The sequence below is a fragment of the Cuculus canorus genome, chromosome 5 (assembly GCF_017976375.1).
Source record: "Cuculus canorus isolate bCucCan1 chromosome 5, bCucCan1.pri, whole genome shotgun sequence".
NCBI classification, from domain to species: domain Eukaryota; kingdom Metazoa; phylum Chordata; class Aves; order Cuculiformes; family Cuculidae; genus Cuculus; species Cuculus canorus.
In genome coordinates, this window is record NC_071405.1 from 28,466,863 (window position 1) to 28,480,308 (window position 13,446).

Consider the following 13,446-nt stretch of genomic DNA (forward strand, 5'->3'; position numbering starts at 1 on the left):
CCAATGGAGTGCATTAACTAGACCTCCCTTCCACAGCAAAAATTTTAAATGCAGGACATAGCAACGTGTAATTGCTTATCCAAATACAAGAAACTTTTGACAAAGAGTATCAGGATTATGAGGAAACGTGGGTCCTCTGAAGAAAGGCATCAGATTAAACTGGGATTTCTCTCCTATCCCTCTAAGTGTAGATGGATCTCTTCTCTCAAATCCTACACTACTGTACATCACTGGCTCAAACAAGGACACAACGCTTCCTAGACCACAACTAAGCCCAGCAGACCTGCTTTTCCAAACCTGTTTCCCAGTACTCAGGTTTCAACGGGACATACTTAAAACCTGATTTATTTCAGTGCTGCTGAGGTAACTTCTGACAATAGGAGTGACATGGGGTCAAGAGGGGCACTTTGTTCAGCCCCTTGAAGTCAGAGACTGAGCTTTGAGTAGCGGAAAAAGACACCACTTGAAAATAGATAGCTGTGTCTATACGTGCATATGGGTAGATGTGCTGAGGGAACAGTTGCAGAACAAATTTTATAATCTTTGGAATTTAACACAATTTGATATGTCATACAGTCTCTGTTTTTGCTTTGGAGAAATATTTTTACTCAGTATTTATACTACAGCAAGATATGCATTCTCTCCACAATGGCCCAAGATGTGACTATAAAAACAAAAGTAAAATTACAATCTTTCCTCTGATGAGTCTGAGTTACAAATCCTTCTAATATAAGCACACTAGAAAAGATACTGATCAGCTTTGCTTATGCCCAAGGGGTATGAGTATTTATACTCATATTTTAGCAAACTCTTAGGGAAAATTGAGTCACAATATCTATTGTCTTGTAGAAACAAACTAAGTTGGTTTAAGAAAAAAACACCTGCCCTTGGCCTTTCACTGAGACTGCAGCAATTTATACAACTTGTTTAAACATTTTTTTATTGTTCAGCCTCATTAATTTCAATCCAGGATTATTTTTCACTTAAAATGTAATATTAACTCTAGGGGTACTTCTTTCCTAGTGCTACTGGGATCTAATCAATACTTGGTGACTGAGGGAAACTGAAAGCTCAGCCCTTGCCAGCATCAGGTCTGGCTTCTGTAATCCAAGTCCATGCATATGCAGGAGTAGGGCTAAGGAGTCCCGCTATTTGTAAGACAATAGGCATGAATAAGAGCTGCAGATTTGCTTCCTAATTCCAGGGAGCAGTATGAGCAGTTAGGACATGCATTCATATATACTGCCTGTGCTGGCAGGTGTGAAATCATATCATGCTGGCTCAACTAATATGTATTATTCCCCAGAAGTTTCTGCTTCTTCTGTTGTCTATACTTCGCAAGATACAGCCCATTCAGATGTCCACATGCATCCCATGTTAATAGGTTCAATATGACTGCTTTGTAAAGGCTCAGGGTTTTTGGAAGGGTAGTTTCATATTCTCAGCCATGATATTCATCAGGAATAGAAGACAAAACATTCATGTTTGATGGTCAGCTTTACAAGTCAATATTTATTTGCATTTTCCATTCACAATTAAATGGTTAATTGTTTCTGGAGCAAGGATTAGGCCCATTGATTCATGTGTCCTTTCACACAGTAAAACCAGCAAATTGTATGATCTTGTCCTTACAGCAACACACATTTAAGGAGGCTGGGGTGATGAGCGACCATAAGTTAGGAATCAGCTTGGAATGGTGGTAGTGCACACCCTGCCTCTCTCCCTCTACAAGATAACAGATGAGAGAAAATCCTTCCCCACTGTGCTCAGTCTCAAGGACACAAGCAGATGACAAACGGAGGGAGAGCACTATAAATCTAAACGCATTAATTGGTGTAGCTTTGTTAGCTGTTGTATTTAAGAGGGGAATCTGAAGTAGTGTGTAGTAGAGCAAATAACACAATTATTAAAAGTGCCAGAAAAAAGAAACAGAGAAAAGAAGTGCACACAGAGTTTACTGTTCCTGGTTATGGTCGGCAGGCAAAACCTTATGGTCATAATGAACTTTTATGTACGTTTTGGAGGAATCCATACACTAATTGGGATCAGGGATTTCCCCTCATGTTTGATCAGCAATCTGAGAAGAGAGGACAACAACATTCGTTGCAGAAGGTGGTGGGCCTTAAAGGACAGACATGGCAGTAACTATGTTACATCAGCTGGAGATTATGAGGCTAAATTATGAAGGAGTACCAAGGTAAAGTTAAAACCACACTTCCTGCAGAACTGCAAAGAGCTAGGGGAAGGACTCTAGGAAAACAATGGCACAGCTAGTTAACATTTTTCTTGGGTGATTACTTTAATGGCTTTGTAAATCCTAGCATAGATTTCTTCTAAGTTTTGTTGCTTTCTTTTTTCTTCAATTCTGTTTTAATTGACTAATAAGCCATTCTAGATGAAGATAACAAGGAAGACCTGATATCTTGAATTGCTAGAACTTACTCATCAGTCTTAGCTAAGTCTTTAATAGGTGTTAAGAAGAAAACCCTGTATTATTAACTATTGATTTTCTTTTCCTCCAGTAAGTAACACTATATCTGCTCTTCTTTACACAAGAACAAAAGTATCTTAGAAGTGTTTCACATCATATATTTAACTAGACACGTCACTATTATCAGTTTAGTGACTGGTGTTGACTTACAACATGAGGGCTAATCTTGCTTCTCAAATATTAAACAAATAGTTTGCATGAGAATGGGAAGGAAGAATAGGGTATCAGACGTTTCCAAATCAGTGAATTTGAAAGGCTGGGCGAAACAAATTGAGGTAAGAGTGCGTTGACTCCAGCAGAGGCAAGAGAGAAGGCAGTAGATGAGGGCTGTGAAAAGCTCGCTTGTTTCACAAATTTCACTTCAAATTTCTTCCTCTTTCTCACTTTAATGTAAGCTGAAGGGAGCAGGAATAGGACTAAAAGAAAAACCCAAGATTTAGAAAACAAGGGTTGGTCCCCTTGTTCATTCTTTCTTTGCTGATTCTTTCTTATTTTCTGAAAGATTAACTTATTTTCTGTGACCTTCTTTTTCTTAAAATATAATAGACTTTTGTATTCACCAAGTAATTTGGTATTTGGCAATTACTAAATCAGTTACCTAGTTTTGGCTTGATGCAGCTGAGATAATGACCAGAACAATTAGTTCTGTAGTATGAAATGAGAAACAGCTCTTTATCTCTCTCTGATGAATAGCCACAAGCACGTTGAAAGCTTGTGGGCCAGAATCAGAGACTGAGGCAACAAAGGGAACCTTGTGGTTGGTGTATCCCACAGGCTGCCCAATCAATGGGAGCCTATTGATGAAGTCCTCTTACTCCAGCTATAGGAGGCCTTGCACTTGCAGGCTCTCGTTCCCGACATCTGCTAGAAAAATAGCACAGCGAGCTGTAAGCAATCCAGGAGATTTCTGGTATACATTGAAGATAAATTCTTAAGTCAAGTAATAGCCCTACCAGAGGGCATGTGATACTGGTCCCGATGGTCACCAACACAAGTAAGCTCATCAATGACATCAAGATAGGAGGTAACCTGTGTTGCAGTGATCATGCACCGATTGGAGTTTGCAGTCCTGAGGGATATAAGTCAGGTAAAGAGTGATGTCAGGACCCTGAATTTTAGAAAAGCAAACTTCCAGATCTTCAAGGAGTCAGTCTGCAAGACCCTCTGCGAAACTGCCTTCAGAGACAAGGGAGCAGAACAGAGCTAGCAGATCTGTAGGGATGTTTTCCATAGAGCACACATAAGCTCTTGATCTCCACTTAAAAGAAACCGGTAAAGGAAAATAAGAGACCAGCATAGATGAGTCGAGACACAGCAGTGAAACCAAAGAGCAAGACAGAAATGTACAGGCAGTGGAAGCAGGGACAGGTATCCTGGAAAGAGCACAGGGACACTGCCCCGATTGGGTAGGGAGGGAATCAGGAAGGCCAAGGCGCAGCTGGAGCTGAACTTGGCAAGGGATGCAAAAAATAACAAGCCTCTTCTGCAGGTATTTCAGCCAGAAAAGGGAGGTCAAAGACAGCGTAGCCCCGATGAGCAAGAATGGGACCTCATATCAACAGATGAGGCAGCTGAGATATTCAACAACTCTTCTACCTCCATCTTCCCTGACTACCTCTCAAGTGGACGGAACCTAAGACAGGGACAGGAGGAGCAAAATCCCTCCTACTGTAAGAGAGAAACAAGCTTGTGACCACCCGAGGAGCCTAAACATACAAAAGTCTATGGGGCTGGATGAGATGCATCCCCAAGTCCCGAAGGAATGGGCTGATGCAGTTGCCAAGCCACTCTCCACGATATTCAAAAAGTCATGGCAGTACGGCGAAGCCTGCGGGGACTAAAAAGAGGAAAACATCGCACCCGTTTTTAAACAGGGTAGAAAGGAGGTCCCTAGGAACTACCGACCTGCAGCAAGCCCTCCATGCGGGTTCCTCAGCCTCACCTCCGCGCCTGGGAAGGGTCGATGGAACCAATCCTCGAAGAACCTAGAGGAGCAAGCACCGATCGCGGTTCAGCAGCACGTCCGCACCGCCCCATCCCGCCAGGGCGCCGTGTAAAAGCAGAACCCGCCCGAGCCGCCCGCGAGCCGAGCTAAAGGCCGGGGCGGGAGCGCGCCCCCTGCTGGCGCCCCGGGGCCCGGCTGAGGGTAGGGCGGGGCGGGGCGAGGAGGGAGGGGCCACGGCCGCGCGCCCATTGGCGGCTCAGCTCTCGGCAGCCGCAGCGCTCCGCGATTGGGCGACGGCAGCGGGCGGAGGCGGTGCCGCGCGGCACGGCGCGGCCCCATTGGCCGCCGGGCTCTGCCGGGCGCGGCGGGCGGTGCGATTGGGCGGGCGGCGGCGAGGGGGGGCGGATCCCCGCGGCAGCGGCCTCCCGGGGCTGGGGTCCGTCTCGGCGGCAGCCGCGGAAGTCTCGCGAGGGAGCGTAGCCGGGATTTGGCGGCTGGCTGCCTCCCTCTCGCTGGCTGCGAGGAGCTGGTGTTTGTGTGGAAGGGGGGAGGAGGAGGAGAAGCGAGAGAAGCCCGAGCCCCACCATCCGCTGAGGGGAGCGGAGCCCTCTCGCCGCCCGCGGAGCTCGGTGTGTTCCCGTCCCCGCCCCCCGCCATGGCCTCGGGAGACACCCTGTACATCGCCACGGACGGCTCGGAGATGCCGGCCGAGATTGTGGAGCTGCACGAGATCGAGGTGGAGACCATCCCGGTGGAGACCATCGAGACCACCGTGGTAGGCGGCGAGGAGGACGAGGAAGAGGAGGACGAGGACGAGTGCTGCGAGGAGTGTGGGCCGCACCACCCGCCCCACCACTACCACCACCACCAGCCCATGATCGCGCTGCAGCCGCTGGTCTCAGACGGCGACCCGAGCGGGGCGGGCGGCGGGGCGGCCGGCGGCGGCGGGGGCCAGCTCCACCTGCACCACCACCACCAAGAGGTGATCCTGGTGCAGACCCGCGAGGAGGTGGTAGGGGGAGACGACTCGGACGGACTGCGGGCCGACGACGGCTTCGAGGACCAGATCCTCATCCCGGTACCGGCCCCCGCCGGGGAGGACGAGTACATCGAGCAGACCCTGGTCACCGTGGCGGCCGCCGGCAGCAAGAGCGGCGGCGGCGGCTCCTCCTCGGCCGGCGGCGGGGGCCGCGTGAAGAAGGGCGGCAGCGGCAAGAAGAGCAGCAAGAAGAGTTACCTGAGCGGGGGAGGCGGCGGCGGGGCCGAGGGCGGCGGCGGCAGGAAATGGGAGCAGAAGCAGGTGCAGATCAAGACCCTGGAGGGGGAGTTCTCGGTCACCATGTGGGCCTCGGGTAAGTGCGCGCCGGACCCCTCCCTCCCCTCGCCCCGGGCCGCGCTAGCGGCCGCCCGGCAGGGCTCGGACGGTTTTGTTTTGAAGGGAGGCCATGTTTTGATGTGTGCGATGGGCGCCGCCATGTTCATCGCCAGGGCAAGTATGGCGGCTCCCCGAAAAGATGGCGGGGTCTGCGCTGCTGCCGCCGCGGCTCCTGCCCGGCTCCGGCGGGGGGAAGGAAAGATGGCGGCGGCCGCCAAGATGGCGGCGGCCGAGGGGGGTGCGGGAGGGAGGGCGGCAGCGCGCCGCTGGCTCTAGGACTAGGCCGCAATGGCGTAGTTTCTGCAGCAGGGGGAGGCGGGGTGTGCGGGCGGGCGCAGGGTGCGGGGCGAACCCAGCCTCCTCGCTTCTCCCCCCCCGTCCCCGCCCCGCCGCTCCCGGCCGCTCGTTCGCTCCACACGCCTGCCCCTCGTCCTTCCCACTCCCGCCTGTCTCCCCCTCTCTATCCTCCTTCTCCCCCGTTCCCCGGCTCCGCTCCCGCCCCGCTCCGCCGCATTTTGACGCGTGGGGCGCGCCCGTTCTCTGTGCGGGGACCAGACCCCCCCGCCCCGGCGGCCCCGGGACGGCCACTCGCCCCCAAATACCGTCTCCGAGCTCGGCCGGTGGGGCCCGGCCCTTCGCGGCGGCCGGGCGGGCGGTGGGTGGGGCGGTGCCGGCCGGGGGGAAGCGCCTCTTCGCCCCCGCGGAGGGGGCGGCCACAAGCGAGCGGGCCCTGCGGCGAAGCCCCTTGTTGGGAGCCGAGGGGGGCGGCTCGGGGGCCGCCTGACCGCCCCGCTTCTCCTCAGGCTTTAGATGGGTGAAGGGGGGCCGCGGGAGGGCCGCGGGGTTTGAGGAGTTGGGAGTTCTTGGGAGCGTCTCTCAAAGGGAATAAAATCTGGTGGAGGTGTTTAGTATCTGCAGGGCTCGAAATAAACCTGACATGCGCCTGCCCTTCCCGCTTTTTTTTATCTGCCACGATTTTCTGATCCTTTCCTTCAAAATATTGTGTGTGTGTGTGAAGAGTCTTTTTAAAAGGCAGTAGGAAAACGTTCCCTGTGGCGCATTGGGTTTCTTCTTTAGCAAGAGTGGCTGTCTTTTACAATGTATTGCTGGTAGCTAGGCGCTGTAGTCAGAGCTCTCTGCTGAAGTTATATAAATGTAAAAAAAAAGTCAAATAGTATTTTTTGGTGTAATATTTAAATGAGTATGTGGTCTTTGGATGGTAGGTTGGTAATCTATCTTGCTTATCGTGTTTTTTGTGCTCCCTTGAATCCTTAAAGACTCCAGAAAGACAGAGATACTCTTTAAGCTTCTGATGTAGTCTAAAATGCTTGCTCTCTGTGAGTTTGTGAGTGACCAATAGCTGTTAGACAGGGTGGTGTTGAAGGAAAAGCGTATTGGGTGGCTGAATTCAGTTGTCTGAAAATATGGAAAGGAAGGTGATTCTGATTTTTACTTGCTTTTCAAATATAGGTGATTACTTAGCAAGTCTGACAAAGTGTATGATGCTTCTGGTGAAGTGTCAGTTGACAGCCTAATGAGTCTGATCAAAGTGACCTGCTTCTTGGTGAATGGAAAAGAACTTTCATTTAATAATTTCCTGAATACTGACTGAGGTTCTCTATGCTTCTGTGTCTTATTCTGTGTATCCACCTGCTGGGTTTTTTTTCTTAGAATTGATAATCCAAGAAAGAAAAAAGATAATGAGAACTAATACTAATTCTGCTTTGTGGAGGCTGCCTAAGAGCCGAATGCAAGTGGATGTATGACTCATGAGCTAGCAGGATGCAGGGCCTCACTGAGATCAGTTGTCAGATTTCTAGCGCGCATTTGCTCTGGGTAGGATGCTTCCTTAGAGCTTCTGCATGCTGATTATTACTTGACTGAAGTGAAGCATGTGTATAATCAATATGGTTGATTCCCCTCCTGCATGCACAACTTTTACATCAGGGTAGGCCTATTGATTTCAGTGGTTTTGTTCTTCATGAGCATGACCGTGCAAGCTCAGTGGGAGTGATATCCACTAGAAATTTACTGGAGATTGAATTGCATTGCAAATTCAACTCAATTATATCCATGATGCAGAGGGATGCAGAATATCTATTCTGACTTCACTTCCAATGCAAAAAAAGTCCCCCCAAAGCAAAGTCACAAAATATATAGACAAAAAAAATAAGTATTAGTCTGATCTCTCTTCCCTGAATGCATGCGTGCACACACCAACACACCAACACCCCCACCCCCCCACCCCAGCTTCAAACAGCCTTTGGGAATAACGTGCTCAATTAAGAGTGCTGTGAAGATTTACTGAACCTATTGGCTAGGCTTTTTTGCATCTTACGGAGCTTACCGAATGTTATAGAAGTGGTCAAATGCTGAAGCTTCATTGTCTATTTTCTGAGATTGTAGGGAGGAACAGTTGGCAGAAAAATTCCGAAAGAGGCAAAACTGGAGGGGGGGTGTGTGGTGTGGGGAATGGGATGCCAGAACAAACTACAGGTTTGCAAAAGGGTATTTGTACTGAAGTTTCCCAGCAGAATTGGGCACACTTTATTTTGAACAAGAGTAGTAGTTTTGTCTCTATATTTTGGCACTATTAAAGGCCCGCTTGCACACTGATGTAATTGACTGTTTGGTGTAAATGCTTTGCAAAAAGTTTATCAAAAGACAAATAGTAAATAAGCCCATGCATCAAGATAAAACAATGAACCCTATATTGCTGTTCATGGGTATTTGAATTGGGAACAAGGGCACTTTGCTCACCACAGTGTGGGAAGACAATGTGAATTAATTACTTGTTACTGTTTACTAGTGCTGCTTTATTAGCGTATACATGGGTGGTACCAAATATAGTCAAACATAAATCTTTGTGCTTTAATGAGTAGAACGTGTCTGGTAGCACCTCCTGAAACGTGTAGAAATAATCTGTGAAATATATAGCAATGTGCTTAAAGGACTACTCAGTCCTTGTCTTGTTACATGGTTACTTAGAAATTGCAGTACTGTTGTTGGCAACGGTTTAGACTTACCATAACTTCTTCTATCACCTTGGTATCTATGGTGATATCAAACTTGGGACACGTGATGACTTTAATTAAAGTGTTTAGTTTGAAACAGGAATGCTTTGTTCTGTTTCAGATTAGCTTTCCAGATCTTCAGAGTGGAATTATTTGCCTTTCTTCACATGTGAAAATAGGAATTGAACAAAGGCGTTCTATTTTCTGAAAAGGTTGAAGAGGTATATATCATGGATACTTTATTCTTGGTCCTTGCTATAAACACACTGGAAACTAAAATTCCAAGAGTATAAAATCTCTTTATTGTGGAATAAAGTCAGCAAAGCAGGGTATACAGTGCTGGGCGTCTGGCTGAGGCAGGGCTGTATCCAGCCAGAGGCGCGCCTGGTCCAGGCTGCCCTCCTCTTTTATACCTTTCAAAACCGGTTACATTTGGGCGGGAAAGCAGTGAACAATAAGGCCCATCCGCCCCCCCCATCATCACGTGTTGGGGTGGTCTTGCCACGTGTCTTTCGAGAAGGTTCTGCCCAGGCAGTCCGGCGGGTGGAGGAGGGGGGGCAGCACTGCCCCTCTACTGAACCCCACACCACAGACAAGGTGGCACCACCAAAGAAAGACCGAAACTCAGGTTGGATCTCCATTTCCCCCCCCTCCCCCCAAAGCCAAATGCTGAATAGCCTGTTTATTACAGTCCTGTTGCATCTAATATCTATCCTCTTTATTTTCATTGGGGTATCGTATCATAGATTTAGAAAACTGTATATTGTTAATGGTGCTCTCCAGGTGGGACGTCTCAATTTGTACTGGGAAGGGTTTTTGTTTGTTTATTTTAAGTGTAATTTATTTGTGCTGTTGCTAGATTGAACTTGAATCATCTTTAGTGACTGCCTCCAGGTTGGATACACAGTAGTGATGGGGGAGGGAAAGGATCATTAGAAATCACTTTGTCAGGTTGTGCTTGCAAAATTGATTCTTAGAATGCAGGAGCCTTTAGGAAGGTGGTGCTGAAATGCTGTCTCCACCAAATGTGGAATTTTAAGCAGCCGGGGCTTAATCTTGAGTGAGAAAAATGGATTAGCGTAACAGCATCTGGATAATTATCTTCTGGATAATTACTTTTGACTCTATCAAGCTTTCAAACCTGAAATAGGTATTGACTTTAACTGTTACTGTTAGGATATAGTCTGCAAGCATAGGGCTGAAATAGTGTAACCAAACTATAACAATGCCCACAGATATTGAACTGCTTCAGTATTCTGTTCCTGCCTGGGAAAGGCAAAGATGCAGGGATTATGTGCATGGTGTAATCCAGGAAGCCTGTGCTGTGGACCCGTATTTGGAAACTCAGGGGTGAGTAGGTGTGTTCATGCTAGGTTTCTAGAAGATTCTTCAAAGCCTCTTTAAAAAACTTATAATGTCTTGGAAAAATATATGGGTTTTCATCTGACTTTGTTAGGTTGCAGGGGTGAGGAAAAAAGGTTATCTTCTGTCTGATCAATTGTCTTGCATAATAGTCATTTAGTTCAGTGGTGAGCCTGAATCAAGGCTGGGCAATATTCTTGGCACTGACAGGTAGGTAATGAGCTGCTTATTGGAATCTTTTTCATAATGGAGGCAGAAAGTGATCATCTGGTTCCTTTAAGATATTAAGATGATAATCTGTTTCCATAAGCACTGACTCTACCCTGACATTTTTGCTAGTGACCCTTAGCGGATAAGGTAGACCTTTTCCTGCAGCTGTTTTAAATACATTTTCAGTTTTGAAAATGAAATACATTAATGTTCATCACTTAAAATTTCCCAGTTAAGTTGCCTCTTGGCCCGCCTTCAAAATAGAATCCTCTGGCTTCATATGGGATCCTTCTCTTGGAGGTCCATGTCACTTGAATGTTGATGATTCAGAAGGTCATAGTGCTTTGGCACAACGTGTCAATTCACGAATGTTGGATGATGACTATTGATGTATGCAGAGTTTTGTCAGTTCGTGTCTCGGTGGTGTGAAATAAGGGATGAGTGACACAGGGAAAGAAGAACCTGCTTTCCATCTGTGTGCAAGCCACGTCAGAGGGAAAGTAACCTAGCAGCTGATTAGGTTAAAAAAATGGCGCACTGTGCAAAATGGAATTTAACTTTCAGAAGTGTTTTCTAAATAACTGTATTATTTAACAAGTTAATTATGGTCCTTTGCTTCCAAACATGACCAATGAACTAATTTGCTTGAGGAGACTGCAATGTGGAAGCAATAACCAAGCTGTTACCACAGTGCCTCAGGACTGCACAGTTGCCGAATACATCCTCTATCATATAATTGCATTTCAACTGTTCCTAAAAACGAATATGTTTAACCATGTGATCATAAAAAGAAAATTTAGGCTTAAATGGTGTTCATCCGTTTAGTTGATAAGCAGAATTGTCTTTTAACTTGGTACCTTGGGGAGGAAGCTACAGGATTAGGTCTTGTTGCTTTGCTACTAAGTGCATGTTCTGAGTTCCCTTTTGCACTCTTTGTTTTCCACAGGGGAAAACTGATTGAATAACAATATGTTCTCCCTGCTGTGTGACAGAGGAGGATGGCTCAGAGAATTAGGGATCTAGAAGTGGAGTACAGTTGCTGAGATCAAGAATAACGGAGGCAGAAATACTGGCAGGGATTCTTGGCTTGAGAGTTAACAGGGTTAGCATTTAAAGCTGGGGAGTTTCAGAGATGTCAGCTGAAGCTAGCTGCTATTCTAAAATGCACAAAAAATGGGTTTGTGAGGTGGATGGATTGTCTGTGCAAGAGATGGAAAAAGTGTAGTAATAAGAGCAAAAGGTAATCAATAAACTCTTGGGAAACAGATTCTACCATGTCTTGTCATGAATCTGTTACCAGGAATCTGTGGGTGCTAGTTTTATCCCAGTAGTCTGGCTTCTTCCTACTTCAGCTGGTACTTGGGCTTGGTACTTTGAAGACTTCTTGGCTATTTCATCAGTAGAAATAAGTTTTAAGTGGTAGTCAAAACATATAGCTGGCTAAAATGTTGAACTTTCACTGATCTTGATGAAAAAGTGTTTGTTTGAGATACTCGTTTTAAGTTCAGAAGTGACCCCAGTTCAAGATATGTGTTGCCTGTATATAGGGCATGAGTGCAGTGCAGATGGAAGGACACTGAAAGTGAAGATTTATTTGAGTATAACTGAACAGGCACATGAACAACCTAATTAAGTATTTATCTTGATGTAACTAAGCATAGGAGGACATTGAGGAGTATCTGTGGTGTCTCTAATAAGTGGGTATTTTTCAGCTTTATAAGGTAGATTAATAGCGGACACAGCTATTGCAGTGATTGGTAGTGCACTAATTGACATTTGTTCAGTTCTTCAGTATAGTTCAGAAGATGGGAATAAAATCATGTTCCAAATACCTTTTGAAAAAACTGCATTAGACCTACAAGAACAGTGCTAAATATACACTTAAGCAGAATGCCTTTCATTTGAGTCTGCTGTATTCTCAAGTGATTTTAAAGGATGAAACAAAGCAGATCGCATAATATATAGCAGTTAATAACCTTTTCCTGACTGGCTCCATGGCTCTGTCAGCATTTAGCTTGCATAAGTGGCATCCACATTAGCTTGGCGTGGGCATAAACTGCATGGAATTACTATGCCTTATTGGTATTGTACTTCTGCAGAGGTGTCATTAGAAATTCAGGGTTGTGTCTGTGTTTTGCTTTGCTTTGGATGCAGTGTGTTTGATTCTCTGGTGCTTTGTGAGAGGAAAAGGGGTAACTGATTCGGATGTAGCGGGCACCGGGACTTGCTTGAAGGCAGAAAACATGAAATAGTCAACTTACCCTGTTTGCACTGAGAATATTGGTTAACTTGTCAGCCTGGATGAAAGTTGGCTTAGACTTTAGCCTCCAAACTTTGAGCTGCCTACTCCAGGTTGTTAGGCTGCCTACTCCAGGTTGGTAGGGCGCCACAAGTAAACTTGTGGTAAATTTGTGCAGAGAAGGCTTAGGTAAAGTTCTTCCAAAATACTTCTGAAGAAGTGTGTGTGTAGTTGTGTGTGTTGATTTTTTTTAGTTTTCCCAATGAGTTGACAGTGTCACAGGATGGTCTGGTTACTAAAAAGCTGCCGAAGTAATCTACTTTTGAAAAAGATGTGATTTTTTGGTGTGAAGCAGGTCTTCTGCCTTGAAGGATGTTAGCCTGATGTAACACTTCAAGGTAAATGTTTTGTGTGTTGTTTTAGTCTCTTTTGGTTTAAATCAATTTACAAAGCTGCAGGTGTGTACTGGTGTAGTGATACAGTTTTTGGTGTAGAAAAGTTTTTATTTTCTCTTAATTGTCAATATATTAAGAGATACTTTCTCTAATTTTCTACTGTATCAAAGCAATGTATTCTAGTTTTTCATGTTTATTCAAACAGCCTGTGGAACTGAATAGCTGTGAAATTTATTTCTATTGGCGGGTTTTGGGGAAGGGACTGAAGGCCAACTTTCTTTCAGTTTGGCCCTCAAATGGCAAGAAAAGGTTGTGGAATAGGAAGCCTTTACGCTAGGGAAGGAAAGAAGAACTTACAGAATGTGTACAAAATTTCCATGTTGAATCATGCATGTGATCTGAGTCAGGAAATGAA

General features: G+C 46.2%; 2 protein-coding genes across 4 annotated transcripts in view; one reads left to right on the forward strand and one right to left on the reverse strand.

Moving 5' to 3' along the window:
• The window catches only part of DEGS2 (delta 4-desaturase, sphingolipid 2), a 39,206-nt gene extending 26,173 nt beyond the window's left edge, over positions 1-13,033 (reverse strand). For 2 of the 3 annotated variants that reach the window (XR_008450066.1, XM_054068201.1), the window contains exons 1-3: positions 6,414-13,033; positions 5,674-5,751; positions 4,397-4,476 (exon numbers count right to left, since the gene is read on the reverse strand). The gene's annotated coding sequence lies outside the window, so the exon portion shown is untranslated. Of the gene's footprint in view, positions 1-121; positions 4,329-4,396; positions 4,477-5,673; positions 5,752-6,413 lie in introns of those variants that run through there. The other variant, XR_008450065.1, reaches the window with a different exon arrangement.
• The window catches only part of YY1 (YY1 transcription factor), a 29,514-nt gene continuing 20,937 nt past the window's right edge, over positions 4,870-13,446 (forward strand). The window contains exon 1 of the mRNA XM_054068200.1: positions 4,870-5,788. Within this exon, the coding sequence (XP_053924175.1) occupies positions 5,092-5,788 (697 nt within the window). The 5' untranslated portion in view covers positions 4,870-5,091. The remainder of the gene's footprint in view (positions 5,789-13,446) is intronic.